Source organism: Mustelus asterias, chromosome 19 (assembly GCF_964213995.1).
Source record: "Mustelus asterias chromosome 19, sMusAst1.hap1.1, whole genome shotgun sequence".
Lineage (NCBI taxonomy): Eukaryota > Metazoa > Chordata > Chondrichthyes > Carcharhiniformes > Triakidae > Mustelus > Mustelus asterias.
Window position 1 is genome coordinate 11,522,547 of NC_135819.1, and position 18,305 is coordinate 11,540,851.

The 18,305-nt window shown below is 49.1% G+C and overlaps 1 protein-coding gene across 1 annotated transcript; it reads right to left on the reverse strand.

Moving 5' to 3' along the window:
• Positions 1–974: 974 nt before the first annotated feature.
• Positions 975–17,605, reverse strand: LOC144507762 (keratin, type I cytoskeletal 19-like). Its single transcript, XM_078235037.1, has 8 exons — positions 16,971–17,605; positions 12,545–12,627; positions 11,439–11,595; positions 9,574–9,735; positions 8,006–8,131; positions 4,129–4,349; positions 3,024–3,085; positions 975–1,295 (listed from the first exon to the last, which is right to left on the reverse strand). The coding sequence occupies exons 1-8, from the start codon at positions 17,397–17,399 to the stop codon at positions 1,267–1,269; spliced, it is 1,269 nt and encodes a 422-aa protein (XP_078091163.1). The 5' UTR covers positions 17,400–17,605; the 3' UTR covers positions 975–1,266.
• Between the last annotated feature and the right edge of the window lie 700 nt (positions 17,606–18,305).

Consider the following 18,305-nt stretch of genomic DNA (forward strand, 5'->3'; position numbering starts at 1 on the left):
TCATGACTTCAACCCAGAGGCGGCACAGTGGCACAGTGGTTAGCACGGCTGCCTCACAGCGCCAGGGACCCAGGTTCCATTCTGGCCTCGGTCACTGTCTGTGTGGAGTTTACACATTCTCCCCGTGTCTGCGTGGGTTTCCTCTGGTTATCTAAGGAAGGATGTGCTGGCCTTGGAAAGGGTCCAGAGGAGGTTCACAAGACTGATCCTGGAATGAAAAGCTTGTCATATGAGGAACGGTTGAGGACTCTGGGTCTGTACTCGTTGGAGTTTAGAAGGATGAGGGGGGATCTTATTGAAACTTACAGGATACTGGGAGGCCTGGATAGAGTGGACATGGAGAGGATGTTTCCACTAGTTGGAAAAACTAGAACCAGAGGGCATAACCTCAGACTAAAGGGACGATCCTTTAAAACAGAGATGAGGAGGAATTTCTTCATCTAGAGGGTGGTGAATCTGTGGAACTCTTTGCCGCAGAAGGCTGTGGAGGCCAGGTCATTGAGTGTCGTTAAGACAGAGATAGATAGGTTCTTGATAAGGGGATCAGGGGTTATGAGGAAAAGGCAGGAGAATGGGGATGAGAAAAAAATCAGCCATGATTGAATGGCGGAGCAGACTCGATGGGCCGAGTGGCCTATTTCTGCTCCTATGTCTTATAGTCTTATGGGTGCTCCGGTTTCCTCCCACAGTCCAAAGATGTGTGGGTTAAGTTGATTGGCCATGCTAAATTGACCCTCGTGTCATGGGGATTAGCAGGGTAAATGTGTAGGGTTAATGGGAATAGGGCCTGTGTGGGATTGTGGTCGGTACAGACTCAATGGCCTCCTTCTGTCCTGTAGGGATTCTATGATTCAGATCATCTGTCCTGATAACTCCTGCATGGGTGTCCAATTTTGTTTCATAATGAAACGTCCCAGGAATGCCTCACTGAAGGGTTGTTGCTGTGATGAAATAACCACGACCACACCATCAAATGCAGTGAAATGCTTTATTTCTGTGACTGTCATACCCTCATGCAATTGCCCATTAGCCAACAAGAGAACTTTACCTAAAAGCAAGAAAGATGCCCACCCAAAGCCCAGGGGAGATGCAACCATTGCAATGTGGAGTTATTCAGCAAGCAACGCAAGTTTGGGAGAAACACACACACAAAGAAAACAACTGTTGGACTGCGTAATCAGTCGTCCAAACACAGGCAAAGGTGAGCCATTTCATTCATCCAGATTCCACGATAGGTACTTCGGGGTGGGATGAATCTCGAAGGAGCTAATATGACGATGTCATGGTGCGGGTTTCTGGAAGGCAAGAAGCGAAATCATCAACGAGGCACTCCTCGATCAAGGTTACCCGGCGGCTTACAAAATGTTATTCATTTGTGAAGGTGCGCGGTTACGGGGATAGGGCGGTAGAGACGGCCTGGGTACGATGCTCTGTCACAGAGTCAGTGCCGACACGATGGGCCGAATGGCCTCCTTCTGCACTGTAGGGATTCTATGTCTCTGTCTCGGTACTGGTGGTGAGCCCTAACCGAGTGACATGCTTGTCCATTTTATTTCTTTATTCTTTCTTCCATTGGATGTGCGGGTTGCTGTCAACCAGTATTTATTGTCCATTCCTAGTTGCCCGAGGGCAGTTGAGAGTCAACCACATTGCTGTGACTCTGGAGTCACATGTAGGCCAGACCGGGGAAGGATGGCAGATTTCCTTCCCCAAAGGACATTAGTGAACCAGATGGGTTTTTCTGACAATGATTTCATGGTCATCAGTAGATTCTTAATTCCAGATTGTTATTTTACTGAATTCAAATTCCACCATCTGCCGTGGCGGGATTCGAACCCGGGTCCCCAGAACATTAGCTGAGTTTCTGGATTAATAGTGTAGCGATAATGAAGTTTATTTATTGAAGTTTATTCATTAGGTGGGGGGGGGGCGGGGGGGGGGGGGGCGGGGGGCGGCGGGAGAACGTGCAGACTCCGCACAGGCAGTGAACCAAGCCAGAGGAAACCGGAATTTTACCGCCCTGACTGCCACGGGAATCGGAGTGGGCGAGGGGGCACATCATGAGAAGGTCCGTTGACCTCGGGTGGGATTGTACGGTTTTGGGATGAGTGCGGCCGTAAAATCCTGCCCATAGTATTTTGAAGCTATTTAAATGATATGAGTTTAAGGACAGTGTGTGAGTTGGGCGGAAGGGGGAGGGTCCAGTACTTATGTTCCTTCATAGAAATCATCATAAAATCCCTACAGTGCAGAAGGAGGCCATTCGGCCCATCGAGCCTACACTGACCACAATCCTACCCCAGGCTCTATCACCACAACTCCACACATTTACCCAGCTAAATCCATCTAACCTACAAATCCCCGGATACTGAGGGGCAAGTTAGCATGGTCAGTCAACTTAACCTGCACATCTTTGGACCGTGGGAGGAAACAGGAGCACCCGGAGGAAACCCACGCAGACATGGGGAGAATTTGCAGACTCTGGACAGACAGTGACCCAAGCCGGGAATCGAACCCAGGCCCCTGGAGCTGTGAGGCACCGTGCCGCCCATAGTTGCCTTGTTGCCGCAATGGTTGAAGACAGGCCAAGAAAGGTTGGTACAGCTGAGGGTACAGATAGATGTGCTGAGATGGAGTGTCCAGGAACAAGGAGGGCTTGGAAATAGTCATATCTGACCATTCACACCAAAAGTGAAATTGAGCCCAGGTTAAATTATGATATTGACAAATCAAAGACAGTGACCGAGGCCAGAATTGAACCCGAGTCCCTGGCGCTGTGAGGCAGCAATGCCAACCACTATGCCACCGTGCCGTCCATGTTACTGTAGACAACATCTACAGTGTCTAATGAGGTGACTTGGAAATGCACTCATCCTTTAACCTCAAATGTGACAAATGTGATCCCGATCAAATATAAACACAAAACCGTCTCCAAGATGGAATTTTCTAAATGCCCGGATTAACGTTTCCCAATGCCATGTCGCGTCAGTGCGACTGATGCTAATTTTCACTGAACAACTCACCAGTTTTTATTGTGGTAATTACTCCTGAAGTTTCCTTGGTGTCTGAACCGGTTTGGCCAATACTATAAAAAAAATAAGAAAATAAGATTAATTAGCAAATGTTGTGGGGCTTCTTGAGAAGATGTAGCGTTAGTGACTGGTCTGGGAAGCTCAATGTACTGTCATTCGAAGTGCATTGGAAGTCAAACCTTGTTTAACAAATGTATTCTTTCATAGGATGTGGGCACCATTGGCTAGACTAGCATTGCACATTGCCTTTGAATGGAGTGCCTTGCTGAGCTATTTCAGCGGGGCAGTTAAGCCTCAACTACCTTGCTGTGGGTCTGGAGTCACATGTATGTCAGACTACTTAAAGTTTATTTATTAGTGTCACAAGTTGGCTTATGTTAACACTGCAATGAAGTTACTGTGAAAATCCCCTAATCGTCACATTCCGGCGCCTGTTTGGGTACACTGAGGGAGAATTTAGCATGGCCAATGCACCTAAAGTTTAAAGTTTATTTATTAGTGTCACATGTAGGCTTACATTAACACTGCAATGAAGTTACTGTGAAAATCCCCGAGCCGCTACACTCTGGTGCCTGTTCGGGTACACTGAGGGAGAATTTAGCATGGCCAATGCACCTAAAGTTTATTTATTACTGTCACATGTCGGCTTACATTAACACGGCAATGAAGTTACTGTGACAATTCGGCACCTGTTCGGGTACACTGAGGGAGAATTTAGCACGGCCAGTGCACCCTAACCAGCACATCTTTCGGACTGTGGAGGAAACCGGAGAATCCGGAGGAAACCCACGCAGACACAGGGGGGAGAACGTGCAGACTCCGCACAGACAGTGACCCAAGCCGGGAATGGAACCCGGGTCCCTGACGCTGTGAGGCAGCAGTGCTAACAACTGTGCCACCGTGCCGTCCCCACTTGGTGGACTGATGCGAACTATATGGGGTTATCCATAAAGTTTGGAGATTTTGGCTAAGTGGCAGATTGGCCCATCACAGGGCGACACTACGGTTCGGGGGGTGGGGGGAAACACGTCATCAGTTGAGCAAGAGGAAATCTACGCGGGAGGATTAGCGATGCCCCTTATGGACTCCACCGTACCCAACAGTCGATCCATCAAGCAGCTTCCTGTACATGGCAATCTCCGACTCAAGTTTCATCTTGATGCAGAGTAGCTGTTCGTAATCTTTCACTTTCTGCCGCATGTCATTCGTGATGGCTGTCAGCTCGTCCTCCATTTGGGAAATGGACATTTGCAGATTCAGAAGGTTCTGCTGATATTTGTCATTGATTTCCTGAATGCAAGCTTCCAACGCATTATTCTGCAAATTGGGATTGGGAAAAGAAACAGGAAAAGAACAGGTTTTATTCGAATGACTCTGTGCACTGGATCCGTCAATTGACTTTGTGTAGAAACCCCCCCCCCCCCCCCCCCACCCCCCCTCACCCACCCACCCCACCCCCCCCACCCCCCCCACCCCCCCCACCCCACCCAACCCACCCCCCCCCCCCCCCCCCCCACCCACCCACCCCGCTCTCCGTCTCCCGACTGTCCCAAAAATCAAGTTAGAACTTTAATTGTGGCCCCTCACCTATGACCCATTGTCTGCACGCGATCTTGGCTCATAGAACACGGATGGGATTTTATGGCCTCGCTCATCCCGGAAACCGGAAAATCTCGCCCAATGTCCATGGACCTTTCCTCCGATTCCCGGGGCAGGCGGGATCTTTTTTTGAATCCCGACAGTGCAGAAGAAGGCCATTCGGAACATCGAGCCTTCACTGACAATGATCCCACCCAGGCCCTATCCCTATAACCCCATGCACTTACCCCTGACACTAAGCGGAAATTTAGCACGGCCAATGCACCCTAACCCGCACATCTTTGGACTGTGGGAGGAAACCGGAGCACCCGGAGGAAACCCACGCAGACACGGGGAGAACGTGCAGACTCCGCACAGACAGTGACCCACGCCGGGAATTGAACCCGGGTCCCTGGCGCTGTGAGGCAGCAGTGCTAACCACTGTGCCACCGTGCCCGATGGACGTTAAAATTCCAGCCCATGTATCTGATCATGGGTGTTCAATGGCATCGGTGTTGAATGTCATTCTCTTGCCTTTTTACCCTTCAAGGATGATGGAAGAATCCAGGGTTGAGAGAGTAAGGCCGGGATTCTCCAATCTCACCCGTGGCTGGGATTCTCCAGTCCCGCTGCAGTGAATGGAGATTTGTCCGAGCGCTCTTGTTGGCAGCGATGACAGGGCATGCCAAAGCGGTGCAACCCGGCCTTATGTCTTATGCCTTCAACGTGGTGACTGGCCAATAAACCACTTCAAGCCAATTTCGGCTTTTGAGCAAGATGCCCTCAACAAAGTTGTCCAAAGGGCTGAATATTTCCCCAAGTTCCTGATGGCAGGATCTTCCAGTCCCACCGATGGTGACCACCCGCCCATGAGGTGGGTTCCCCAGTCCTGCAAGCTGGTGAACGATGCAAAACGCCCTAGACAATTGATGGGTCTGGAGGATCCCAGCGTTGGGGGGGGGGGGGAAGGTGAGGGGCAGAAAATCCCAGCCCGGGTGGGGGGTGCGGTGAAGGGGAGCGCGATCTCACCTGCCAATCACGCCACGCTCCCGCTACAGCCAGGTCGGAGAATTTGGCGGCCGGCCAAATCTCCGGCCACCGCGGCGGGATGGGAAAACCCCGCTGAATGAACGGTGGTAAGATTCCGGCCCAGGTAACTAAAACAAATCAACCTGTCGTTAGGTTATCACATTCTGGTTGTATGGTCAGAAAAGCAGGATGCAGAGGTGTTTCTTTTATCCATTCGTGGGACACGGGCGTCGCTGGCTGGCCAGCATTTATTGCCCATCCCTAGTTGCCCTTGGAGGGCAGTTGAGAGTCAACAACATTGCTGTGGCTCGAGAGTCACATGTAGGCCAGACCAGGTAAGGACAGCAGATTTCCTTCCCTAAAGGGACATTAGTGAACTACATGGGTTTTTCCGACAATGGTTTCAAGGTCATCGGTAGATTCTTGATTCCAGATTCTTTTTATTGAATTCAAATTCCACCAGCTGCCGTGGCGGGATTCGAACCCAGGTCCCCAAAACATCAGGAGAGAAATTTTTTCATGTGGCAAAGAGCTTTGACAAAGGGTCATCTGGACTCGAAACTTCAGCTCTTTTTTCTCCCTTCAGATGCTGCCAGACCTGCTGAGATTTTCCAGCATTTTCTCTTTTGATCCCCAGAACATTAGCTGAGTTTCTGGATGAATAGTCTAGCAATAAAACCACTTGGCCATCGCCTCCCCTGACTGAACGTCAAGGTGTTTTTGGAAGGAAAGATGAGTGCCTATTTATATAATAGTTACGGGTGTACAATTTCAAGGAAACTATTTAAGAGATGAAATATTAGGAGTATTTTTGTTTCTATGAGCAGAACATAGATTCCAATGTCCCCTTTATATTTTGTGTTAATTTTTCAGATTTTCTGGATCAGAAAAAGTATAAATAATAGCAATATAAAGTGTGCAGGTGATGTAAGGATGTTACAATTGGCAGAGAAGGTCGTGCACTCAGACCTAATCAATGTATACGCAAAGTTAAATGTTGAATAGTGAGATCTGGGGTGGGGTTTTCCTGAGGGGCGAACCATGGAAAGGCTCGCTGACCTCGAGCGGAATTTTCCATTATCGGGGAGCGTTCAGCCAGAAAATCCCATCCCTGCCTGGAGTGGAACAATCTAACTGGCAAAGGAACAGAGATAAAGAAATAGCTTGTATGTTTCGAACACCCTGACTATATGTAGACTACACACAAGGTGATATTAAGACAGACAATCAAATCTTTAATCAAACAAGTAGGTTTTAAGGAGTGCCTTAAGTAGGAGAGAGGATTTAAGTAGGGAATTTGGAACTCGGAACTTTCATAGAATCCCTACAGTGCAGAAGGAGGCCATTCAGCCCATCGAGTCTGTACCGACTTTCTGACATGGCATCTTGCCCAGGCCCACCTGCCTACCCTATCCACGTAACCCCACATATCAACTTTGCTAATCCCCCTAACCCACACCTTTCATTTGATTTGATTTATTATTGTCACATGCATTAACATACAGTGAAAAGTATTGTTTCTTGCGTGCTGTACAGAGCATACCATTCATAGAGAAGGAAAGGAGAGAGTGTAGAATGTAGTGTTACAGTCATAGCTAGGGTGTAGAGAAAGATCAACTTACTGCAAGGAAAGTCCATTCAAACGTCTGATGGCAGCAGCGAAGAAGCTGTTCTTGAGTCGGTTGGTACGTGATCTCGGATTTTTGTTTTTTTTTCCCGAGGGAAGAAGGTGGAAGAGAGAATGTCCGGGGTGCGTGGGGTCCTTAATTATGCTGGCTGCTTTGCCGAGGCAGTGGGAAGTGTAGACAGAGTCAGTGGATGGGAGGCTGGTTTCTTTGGATACTAAGGGGCAATTTAGCATGGCCAATCCACCTAACCTGCACATCTTTGGAGTGTGGGAGGTAACTGGAGCACCCGGAGGAAACCCACGCAGACACAGGGAGAAGGTGCAAACTCCACACATGCAGAACATTCATCCGAGGCCGGAATCGAACCTGGGTCCCTGGTCCCTGTGAGGCAGCAGCGCTAACCACTGCGCCACCGTGCCACCCTCATGGAAGCTAAAGGCCAATGTTTGGAGTGACTAAAATCACGGATGTGCAGGAAGCCACAATAGGAGGAGTTCAAATATTTCAGGGGCTGTAGGGCTGGTGGATGATTTTCAGCAGTGGGGAAGGGGGTTGTGGCGGGGGGGGGGGGGGGAGGGGGCAGGGGAGTGCGGGGGGCCGGGGGGGATGTGGAGGACCATATCGGGAATCCGAAACCACAAGCCACTGTAGCCAATGTGCAGTGGGCCCCATTCAGGTTTGAGATGAAGCAGGTTCGTGCAGCAAAGAGGGAGATAACATTGAATGGACTTTACTTACCCCACTGAGGAGGGAGTTGAACTCAATCTCAAGGGGCTGGAGCTGTTTGCGTAGTTCCTCAACCTGGAGTTTTACATTCTGCGCGGCTTCATTGACCTGAACAGTCTGCTTGGCTTGGGACTCGATCTTCAAAGAGAAAGAAATTTGCATTCAATAACGACCATTCACACATCTACCAAGGGATGGATTTCTTAAGCTAATGAAGTGCTAATTTTTCATTTCAGCATCCCTGGGTTCCAACACAGTCCCAGACCGATGGAAATCTTACCTATTGACTCTGTGGAGTAACCACTGGAAGTGGGCGAGTGGCCAGAAAAAAATAGCCTCAACACTGGATAATGCAGCTTTCAGAGCAGAGATCCCGAACAACATGGAGAAATCCTTTAGCATTACCAAGTCCAGTAAAGGTCACTCTACACCCCATTGTCCGCGGAATTGCCACACCCTCAGACTCGATGTCAATCCTAAATACAAGACTAACCACGTGGGTCGCTGCCAACAGTAATGTTGGCTACTGCAGGGTCCATGGAATGAGTCGATCTATAGATTCCCTACAGTACAGAAGAGGCCATTCAACCCATCGAGTCTGCACTGGCTCTCCGAAAGAGCATCCCACCCAGGCCCTTCCCTCCTCCCTATCCCCATAGCCCCATGCGTTTACCATGGCCAATCCACCTAACCTACACATCTTTGGACACTAAGGGGCAATTTAGTATGTACAATCCATCTAACCTACACATCTTTGGACACTAAGGGACAATTTAGCATGGCCAATCCACCTAACCTGCACATCTTTGGACACTAAGGGGCAATTTATCATAGCCAATCCATCTAACCTGCACATCTTTGGACACTAAGGGACAATTTAGCATGGCCAATCCACATTTAAAGTTTATTTATTAGTCACAAAGTAAGGCTTACATTAACACTGCAATGAAGTTACTGTGAAATTCCCCTAGCCTCCACACTCCAGCGCCTATTCGGGTCAATGCACCTGACCAGCACGTCTTTCAGACTGTGGGAGGAAACCGGAGCACCTGCAGGAAACCCACACAGACACGGGGGGAATGTACAAACTCCACACAGACAGTGACCCAAGTCGGGAATTGAACCCGGGTCCCTGGCACTGTGAGGCAGCAGTGCTAACCACTGTGCCGCCCACATCTTTGCACACTAAGGGGCAAGTTAGCATGGCCAATCGACCTAATCTACACATCTTTGGACACTAAGGGGCAATATAACATGGCCAATCCACCTAACCTGCACATGTTTGGACACTAAGGGGCAATTTAGCATGGCCAATGCACCTAACCTGCACATCTTTGGACACTAAGGGGCAATGTAGCATGGCCAGTCCTTCTAACCTACACATCTTGGGACACTAAGGGGAATATACCATGGCTGATCACTCCCTCCACGCCCCCCAGAGATAGTCCGACAAAACGGTTCACAGATAAGTAAAGACCTTGAACTCAAAGTTTGGATCGACCCTCTATTCAGATCTTGGATTTGGAGTTTATTCTGGAGTGCGAGGATGTGAAGATCCAATGTTGAAAGAGGAATCTCACCTGTACTTTGTACCAGTTATCGAGCTCCTCTTGATTCTTCGTGCAATACACTTCATACTCATCTCGCATCTTCTGCAGTTGCTTTGAAAGGTCAGCGCTGGGTCCTGCATCGACATCCACACTGATAGTACCGGCCACCTGTTGTTTCAGCAGAGCGAGTTCCTAAAGAAAATACAATGACACCCCCTTTAATTACTGCATCCTTGACAAATCTACTGGAATTCCTCGAGGATGTAACTAATAGAGTTGATGAGGGGGAGCCAGTGGATGTGGTTTATTTGGAGAATATCGACAAGTCCCACATAAGAGAATAACGTGTAAAGTAAGGATTGAGGATGGTGTATTGGGATGGATAGAAAACTGGTTGGGAGACGCAAAGAGTAGGAATAAACGGATCTTTTTTCCAAGTGGCAGGCAGTGACTAGTGGGGTACCGCAGGGATTGGTGCTGGGACCCCAGCTACTTACATATTCGTGATTTACATGAGGGAACGGAATATAATTTCTCCAGGTTTGCAAATGACACAAAGTTGGACGGGAGGGTGAGCTGTGAGGAGGATGCAGAGATCCTTCAGTGTGATTTGGACAAGTTGAGTGAGCGGGCAAATGAATGGCAGATGCAGTATAATTTGGATAAATGTGGGGTTATCCACTTTGGTAGCAAAAACGGGAAGGCAGATTATTATTTCAATGGCCCTAAATTAGGACAGGCTGACCACCTGCTGGGTGAAGACATTTCTCCTCATCTCTGTCCGAGACAGACTACCCTGTATCCTCAGACTGTGACCCTTCACCCTCACTGGGATGCCCCCACCATCGGGAACATCGTATCTTGTTAAGACCTCTTAGAGTTTTATAGGTTTCTATGAGATCCCCCTACCACCCCCAATTTTTCTGACCTTCAGCAATGTACAATGAGACTTAGGCTTCCTCAGACACCAGTCGCTGAAGGTAAGCATGCAGGTGCAGCAGGCGGTGAAGAGGGCAAATGGTACGTAGGCCTTCGTAGCGAGAGGATTCGAGTACAGGAGCAGGGATGTCTTGTTGCAATTATACAGGGCCTTGGTGAGGCCACACCTGGAATAGTGCATGCAGTTTGGTCTCCTTATCTGAAGAAGGATGTTCTTGCTGTAGAGGGAGTGCAGAGAAGGTTTACCAAACCAATTCCTGGGATGGCGGGATTGATGTATGAGGAGAGATTGAGTTGGTTAGGATTATATTTGCTGGAGTTTCAGAAAAATGAGGAGGGGGGGGATCTCAGAAACCTATAAAATTCTAACAGGACTAAATAATATTCTCAATGGTAGGGATGTCCAGACCAGGGGTCATAGTTTGAGGATACAGGGTAGGCCATTTAGGACAGAGGTGACAAGAAATTTCTTCACCCAGAGAGTGGTGAGCCTGTGGAATTCATGACTATAGAAAGTAGTTGAAGCCACCACATTGTATGGTTTCAAGAAGCAGTTTGATATAGCTCTTGGGGTGAAGGGGATCAAAGGATAGGGGGGGAAGGTGGGATTATACTCTTGAGTTGGGAAGTGAACCATGATCATAATGAATGGTGGAGCAGGCTCAAAAGGGCAAATGGCCTCCACCTGCTCCTATCTTCTATGTTTCTTGTCTTCTAGATATTTACAATATCCTTACTGACAGGTGCATATTAAGCTATTCCAGACAATGTTGAGTTTGTACCATCATCTAACACAGAACCATTATCCGATGGGCTTAACATTGCCTCTGAAATCAATGTTACTCAACGATGGACCTTGGTTGAACCCCGACCCCCTTACCCTGTGACGCTTGGGCATTGGTACCGCACCTCAGATGACTAAGTTAATGCAGGACAGGAGCTGAACCCCAGCTTACTTCTGCATGGTTTTTCTTTAGATAAGCAAGCTCATCATTTGCAGCTGCGATTTCGCTTTCCAAATCCTTGTAGTTCTGAATATGTTCATTTTTCAGCGCTTTCAGGTCTGCGATATCAGCTTCCACAGATTGCCTGATGTAGAGTTCATTTTCAAACCTAATTTGACGATACAAAAAAAAAGAACAATTGGTTTCAATTTGAACAAGAATTGCAACAGCAGCGAATCAGGTCCACATAGACTCCCTTCAATGCAGGGGGAGGCCATTTGGCCCATTGAGCCTGCGTTGACACAATCCCACCTAGCCCCTATCCCTGTAACCCCACGTATTTACCCCACTAATGCCCCTGACACTGAGGGGGGATTTACCATGGCCAATCCACCTAACCCGCACATCTTTGCAGTCTAAGGGGCAATTTGGCATGGCCAATCCACCTAACCTGCACATCTTTGCAGTCTAAGGGGCAATTTAGCATGGCCAATCCACCTAACCTGCACATCTTTGCAGTCTAAGGGCAATTTAGCATGGCCAATTAACCTAACCTGCACATCATTGGATACTAAGAGACAATTTAGCATGGCCAAACACCTAAACTGCACATCTTGGGACATTAAGGGGCAATTAAGCATGGCCAATCTCCCTAACCTGCACATCTTTGAACACCAAGGGGCAATTTAGCATGGCCAATCCACCTAACCTGCACATCATTGGACACTAAGGGGCAATTTAGCATGGCCAATCCACCCTAACCTGCACATCTTTGTCGACTAAGGGGCAATTTAGCATGACCAATCCACCTAACCTGCACATCTTTGGATACTAAGGGGCAATTTAGCATGACCAACCCTCCTAACCTGCACATCTTTGTAGACTAAGGGGCAATTTAGCATGGCCAATCTGCCTAACCTGTATATCTTTTTGAATGTGGGAGGAAACCGGAACACCCGGAGGAAGCCCACGCAGACACGGGGAGAACATGCAGACTCCACACAGACAGTCACCCAAGGCCAGAATTCCTGGCACTGTGAGGCAGCAGTGCTAACCACTGTGCCACCGTGCCACCCTGTGACAAAATTTTAAGATAAAAGAGAAGAAATAACACATACTTATTTTTGAAGTCCTTTGCTGCGAGAGTGGAATTGTCGAGGTCCAGAGCCAAGCGGGCATTACCAAGGTGAACTGCCAAAATCTAAAGTCAAGAACACAAAGATGTAAACTCCTGTCGTGTGTGGATTTGAAGCAATCTAACGATTTGTGAGTTAGACGGTGTTTAATTGGTGCGGGAAGGCAGGAGTGCGTCTGGATATGCATTATATTTGTCGACTTTATTGCAGAAATCTGTGTCTGAGTTCTATAAATGATTCAGGGGGATGTGACAGAGTTACTGGTATTAGAGTGGGCACTCCGATCCATTTCTCACACGCAAGCCATGGCTATATAACACCGTACCTTTTCTCAACCACACCCAAATTTCCAATCAGGCATTCTAAGAGAGCATCATCTTCCACGATGGCTGGGTGAGGAACTCTAACCAAGGCTGATTCTTGATGATGGGTGGCAGGGTGGCACCGTGGTAAGCACAGTGACCACCACTCGGTTTGGCATTGCAGGGACCTGGGTTTAATTCCGGCCTCTGGTCACTGTCTGTGTGGAGTTTGCACCTTCTCCCCGTGTCTGCGTGGGTTTCCTCCGGGTGCTCCAGTTTCCTCCCACAGTCCAAAGATGTGCGGGTTAGGTGCGTTGACCATGCTAAATTGCCCCTTAGTGTCCCAAGATACGTGGTTTAGAGGGATTAGCGGGGTAAGTACGTGGGGTTGTGGGTGTGGGGCCTGGGTGAGATTGGCCATGCTAAATTTGGCCATGCTAAATTGCCCCTTAGTGTCCAAACATATGTAGGTTAGGTGGATTGGTCATACTAAATTCCCCATTAGTCATAGAAATCATAGAAACCCTACTGTGCAGAAGGAGGCCATTCGGCCCATCGAGTCTGCACCGACCACAATCCCACCCAGGCCCTACCCCCACATATTTTACCTGCTAATCCCTCTAACCTACGCATCCCAGGACTCTAAGGGGCAATTTTTTTTAACCTGGCCAATCAACCTAACCCGCACACCTTTGGACTGTGGGAGGAAACCGGAGCACCCAGAGGAAACCCACGCAGACACGAGGAGAATGTGCAAACTCCACACAGACAGTGACCCAAGCCGGGAATCGAACCTGGGACCCTGGAACTGTGAAGCAGCAGTGCTAACCACTGTGCTACCGTGCCGCCAACCACTGTGCTACCGTGCCGCCAAAGTGTCCAAAGATGTGTAGGTTAAGTGGATTGGCCATGCTAAATTGTCCCTGAGTGTCTAAAGATATGTAAGTTAGGTGGATTGGCTATGCTAAATTGTCCCTGAGTGTCTAAAGATATGTAGGTTAGGTGGATTGGCCATGCTAAATTGTCCCTGAGTGTCTAAAGATATGTATGTTAGGTGGATTGGCTATGCTAAATTGTCCCTGAGTGTCTAAAAATATGTAGGTTAGGTGGATTGACCATGCTAAATTGTCCCTGAGTGTCTAAAGATATGTAGGTTAGGTGGATTGGCCATGCTAAATTGTCCCTTAGGGTCCAGAGATGAGCAGGTTAGGTAGACCATCTTCAATGTCCCCGAGTTGGAATGAGGAGAGAAAGGTTAAGCAGTTAGTTTCCTTTTTTCGGAGCTGAGAGGTGGACATGTTAGCATTCTAGAATAATCCGCGTACCATATTGCTGGTCGGAGTGGTTGCCTGCCATGGGTATGAAAGGGAATGTGAATGGACTGCTAAGTGCAAATGGATTTAACAATCTCAAAAAATAGTGAATCACAATCTTCTTACGTAGAATTTAAGTTTGTGACAATACCATGCAGTATTGTTGACAAAAAAAACCAAATAAATAAACTGAACAATCGCCGGAATTCTACCGTCCCGCCCACCATGGGAATCGGAGCGGGCGAGGGACGGACAATGGGAAGGTCCGTTGACCTGGGGCGGGATTTTCCAGTCTTGGGTCGAGCGAGGCTGGAAAACCCTGCCCAATGCCTCAAGAGCTTTGGCAATTTTAAGTCCTCGTTAGGAAAAAGATTCACAGCATGTTTCCAAGATACCAATTTTGCCATTGCAGTCACTCAATAGTTAATAAAACGGACCAGCAGCTTCATGACAATGCCTCTTTTGGATTTGACACTGTATATCAGGATTCAGCAGCAATGCTGAGACTCTTTTCTGAATTTATAGACCCGCCCCCAGTCCCAGCTGGGGGAGAGACAGTCGACAAACAAGTTTGGATCTTTCAGAAGTGTTGCTGAAGGTAAAACCAGCTTTAGGGCTGTGGTTATCTTGCGCAGAGTCTTATACAATTCTCTGATTCATATGGAAGGTTAATGTTCCCAATACAGCCAGCACGGTGTCATAGGCAGCACAGCGGCACAGTGGTTAGCACTGCTGCTTCACAGCGCCAGGGACCCGGATTCAATTCCGACCTCTAGTCACTGTCTGTGCGGAGTCTGGACATTCTCACCGTGTCTGCGTGGGTTTCCTCCGGGTGCTCCGGTTTCCTCCCACAGTCCAAAGATATGCGGGTTAGGTGGATTGGCCATGCTAAATTGACCCATAGTGTCAAGGGATTAGCAGGGTAAATGCGTGGGGTTATGGGGATAGGGCCTGGGTGGGATTGCGGTTGGTGCAGACTCGATGGGCCGAATGGCCTCCTTCTGCACTGTTGGGATTCTATGCAATACCCTCGCGTGCTGAGTGAGAAATACACAGCTATTGGATGCCTCACTGGTGTTTTTACACCCTGTCCAGTTTTGGTCTGGCCACAAATGTGTCAGACATGCAAAAAAATAAGCACTGCAGCCAATCTGTTCATTTTAAGTTTATTTATTAGTGTCACAAGTAGGCTTACATTAACACTGCAATGAAGTTACTGTGAAAATCCCTGAGTCACCACTCTCTGGCGCCTGTTCGGGTTACACTGAGAGAGAATTTAACACGGCCAATGCACTCTAACCAGCAAGCCGTTCAGAATGTGGGAGGAAACCGGAGCACCCGGAGGAAACCCACGCAGACACGGGGAGAACGTGCAAGCTCCCAAGTCGGGAATTGAATCCGGGTCCCTGGCACTGTGACGCAGCAGTGCTAACCCACTGTGCCACTGTGTCCCGTTGAGTGGGTTCGGTCCACTTTTGGCTAAGTTGGAGCGTCAGATTGAGCCCAAGATGGGCTGCAATGCCTCATCTTGTCAGCTTGGATCTTGTTTGTCTCTCTCGGGGGAACCATGAGTTGGATTCAATTGGATTTTGAATGTTGTTTTTGGAGCAAGCAGAGAATGGATTTGGGTTTGCCCAGTCCATTCTGAGCACTGGCTTTGTAACTTTAAGAATGGAGTGAGATATTTAGCCCTCTACCTCCAGAAATTGTCCAAGATCATCTTCAACTTCTGTACACATTCGAAGCACAATTTGAAGGCATGTTCCAAAGCAATAAAGCCGCATATGTCAATTGTATACAGAGAGGGAATCAGAGCACCAAGTTCTCCAGCGATTACCTCAGTGTGAGGGGTTGATGTAGACTTTCAAGAATCAATGATAGAACCAAAAATAGAAGTTTATTTATTGGTGTCACAAGTAGCAAGGCACGGCAGCACAGTGGTTAGCACTGCTGCCTCCCAGCGCCAGGGACCTGGGTTCAATTCCAGCCTTGGGTCACTGTCTGTGTGGAGTTTGCACATTCTCCCCGTGTCTGCGTGGGTTTCCTCCGGGTGCTCCGGTTTCCTCCCACAGTCCAAAGATGTGCTGGTTAGGGTGCATTGGCCATGCTAAATTCCCCCTCAGTGTAACCCGAACAGGCGCCGGAGTGTGGTGACTAAGGGATTTTCACGGAAACTTCATTGCAGTGTTACTGTAAGCCTTACTTGTGACACAAATAAATAAACTTTGGCTTACATTAACGCTGCAATGAATTTACTGTGAAAATCCCCTAGTCGCCACACTCCGGCGCCTGTTCGGGCACACTGAGGGAGAATTTAGCATGGCCAATGCACCTAAAGTTTATTAATTAGTGTTACAAGTAAACTTACATTAACACTGCAATGAAGTTACTGTGAAAATCCCCTAGTCGTCACACTCCGGGGCCTGTTCGGGTACACTGAGGGAGAATCTAGCACGGCCAATGCACCTAAAGTTTATTTATTAGTGTTACAAGTAAACTTACATTAACACTGCAATGAAGTTACTGTGACAATCCCCTAGTCATCATACTCCGGCGCCTGTTCGGGTACACTGAGGGAGAATTTAGCACGGCCAATGCACCCTAACCAGCACGTCTTTCAGACTGTGGGAGGAAACCTACGCAGACACGGGGAGAATGTGCAGGTTCTGCGCAGACAGTGACCCAAGCTGGGAATTGAACCCGGGCCCCTGGCGCTGTGAGGCGGCAGTGCTAACCACTGGGCCACCGCGCTGCCCGCAACAAGACCGCAAACTGGAAAATGTTGACTCTCACCTGCTCTCTCAGTGGTTTGATCACAGCATCGTAAGTAGAATAGTCAATCCCTGTTATGGCCTTTCCGACATGGAACTCTTTGAGCTGCAGTTCCAATGTGTTGTTTGCTGCTTCCAGGTCCTTGACCTTCTGCAGGTACTCAGCAAGGCGATTGTTCAGACTGATCATGGTTTGCTTTTCATTGCCCGTCTGGCCGCTTGACATTGACGATGCCGACAAGGACATTCCCGAGGACGAGCCTCCCACAAACCCCCCAGTACTGGACCTTGCTGAGCCCATTCCCATCCCCGTTCCCAGTCCCATTCCCGTTCCCAGTCCTGAGCTGAATGACATGCTGGACCTGGATCCACCCCCACCCAGACTGTATCTAAGGCCTGTGGTCCCAGAGCAACTCATTGAACTCCCCGAGTATCTCACACTGCTCATCATGGTTGGTTCTTTAACGAGGGGGGGGCTTTACGAAACCTTAAGGGGGGGAAAAACACAAAGCAAATAGCTCGCCACGGGTGTGCAAAATCTCCCTCGTGACTTGTCGTCTAGGCTACAACTTCAGGACAGGAACTGCAAAAGCGGTGTTCTTTACTGGGAACCCCTCTGATTCCACAAGCGCCCCATTCATCTGGATCTTTGTACCTGTATTTATAAGGATAGAATCTGAGGCTGGCCCACCCACCTGTGATTCTATTGGGTTCCAATGATCCCCACCCAGATAGCAGACTGACACCGATGTGTTCAATCCCTCCCTTTCTATTTACTCAGCCATGCTGACACTAGCACTTTTGTTTGGCATAGCAACAACTAGTTGGAGAAAAAAAAACGTCCAGCTGCCAGAAGCACAGAGGGAGGAAAGTTTATCACTTTCTTCGAAAAAAGATGACAGACCCGTCAATCACTCCTGGGTTGGGGTGGGCGCTGGGGGGGACGGGGAGGGGGTGGGGGGCGGGGAGGTGTGTGTGTGGGGGAAGGGAGAATGCTGGGGAATTCTGGGGGACAGAGAAATGTTGGGGGAGGGGAAACTCTGGGGGAGAGGGAGGGGAGGGGGGTGTGCGGGGGGAGGGTGGTTGCGTGGGGGAAGGGGGGTATGGGGGAGAGGTGTGAGGGGGAGGGGGGTGTGGGGGAGGGGGGTGCAAGGGGGAAGGGGGGTGTGGGGAAGGGGGGTGTGGGGGAGGGGGTGCGTGGGGGAAGGGTGGGTGTGGGGGAGGGGGAGTGTGGGGGAGGGGGAGTGTGGGGGAGGGGGAGTGTGGAGGAGGGGGAGTGTGGGGGAGGGGGTGTGAGGGGGAGGGGGGTGTGGGGGAGGGGGGTGCGTGGGGGAAGGGTGGGTGTGGGGGAGGGTGG

What these genes read in the sequence shown, in the direction of transcription:
- LOC144507762 (XM_078235037.1), bottom strand. Translation starts at nt 17,399, where the DNA reads ATGATGAGCAGTGTGAGATACTCGGGGAGTTCAATGAGTTGCTCTGGG. An exon ending in TAAAGAAAAACCATGCAGAA is followed by an intron (nt 9,736 to 11,438) that starts GTAAGCTGGGGT and finishes TATTTTCTTTAG; the next exon opens with GAACTCGCTCTGCTGAAACA. An exon ending in AATTACCACAATAAAAACTG is followed by an intron (nt 1,296 to 3,023) that starts GTGAGTTGTTCA and finishes CTTGCCTTCCAG; the next exon opens with AAACCCGCACCATGACATCG.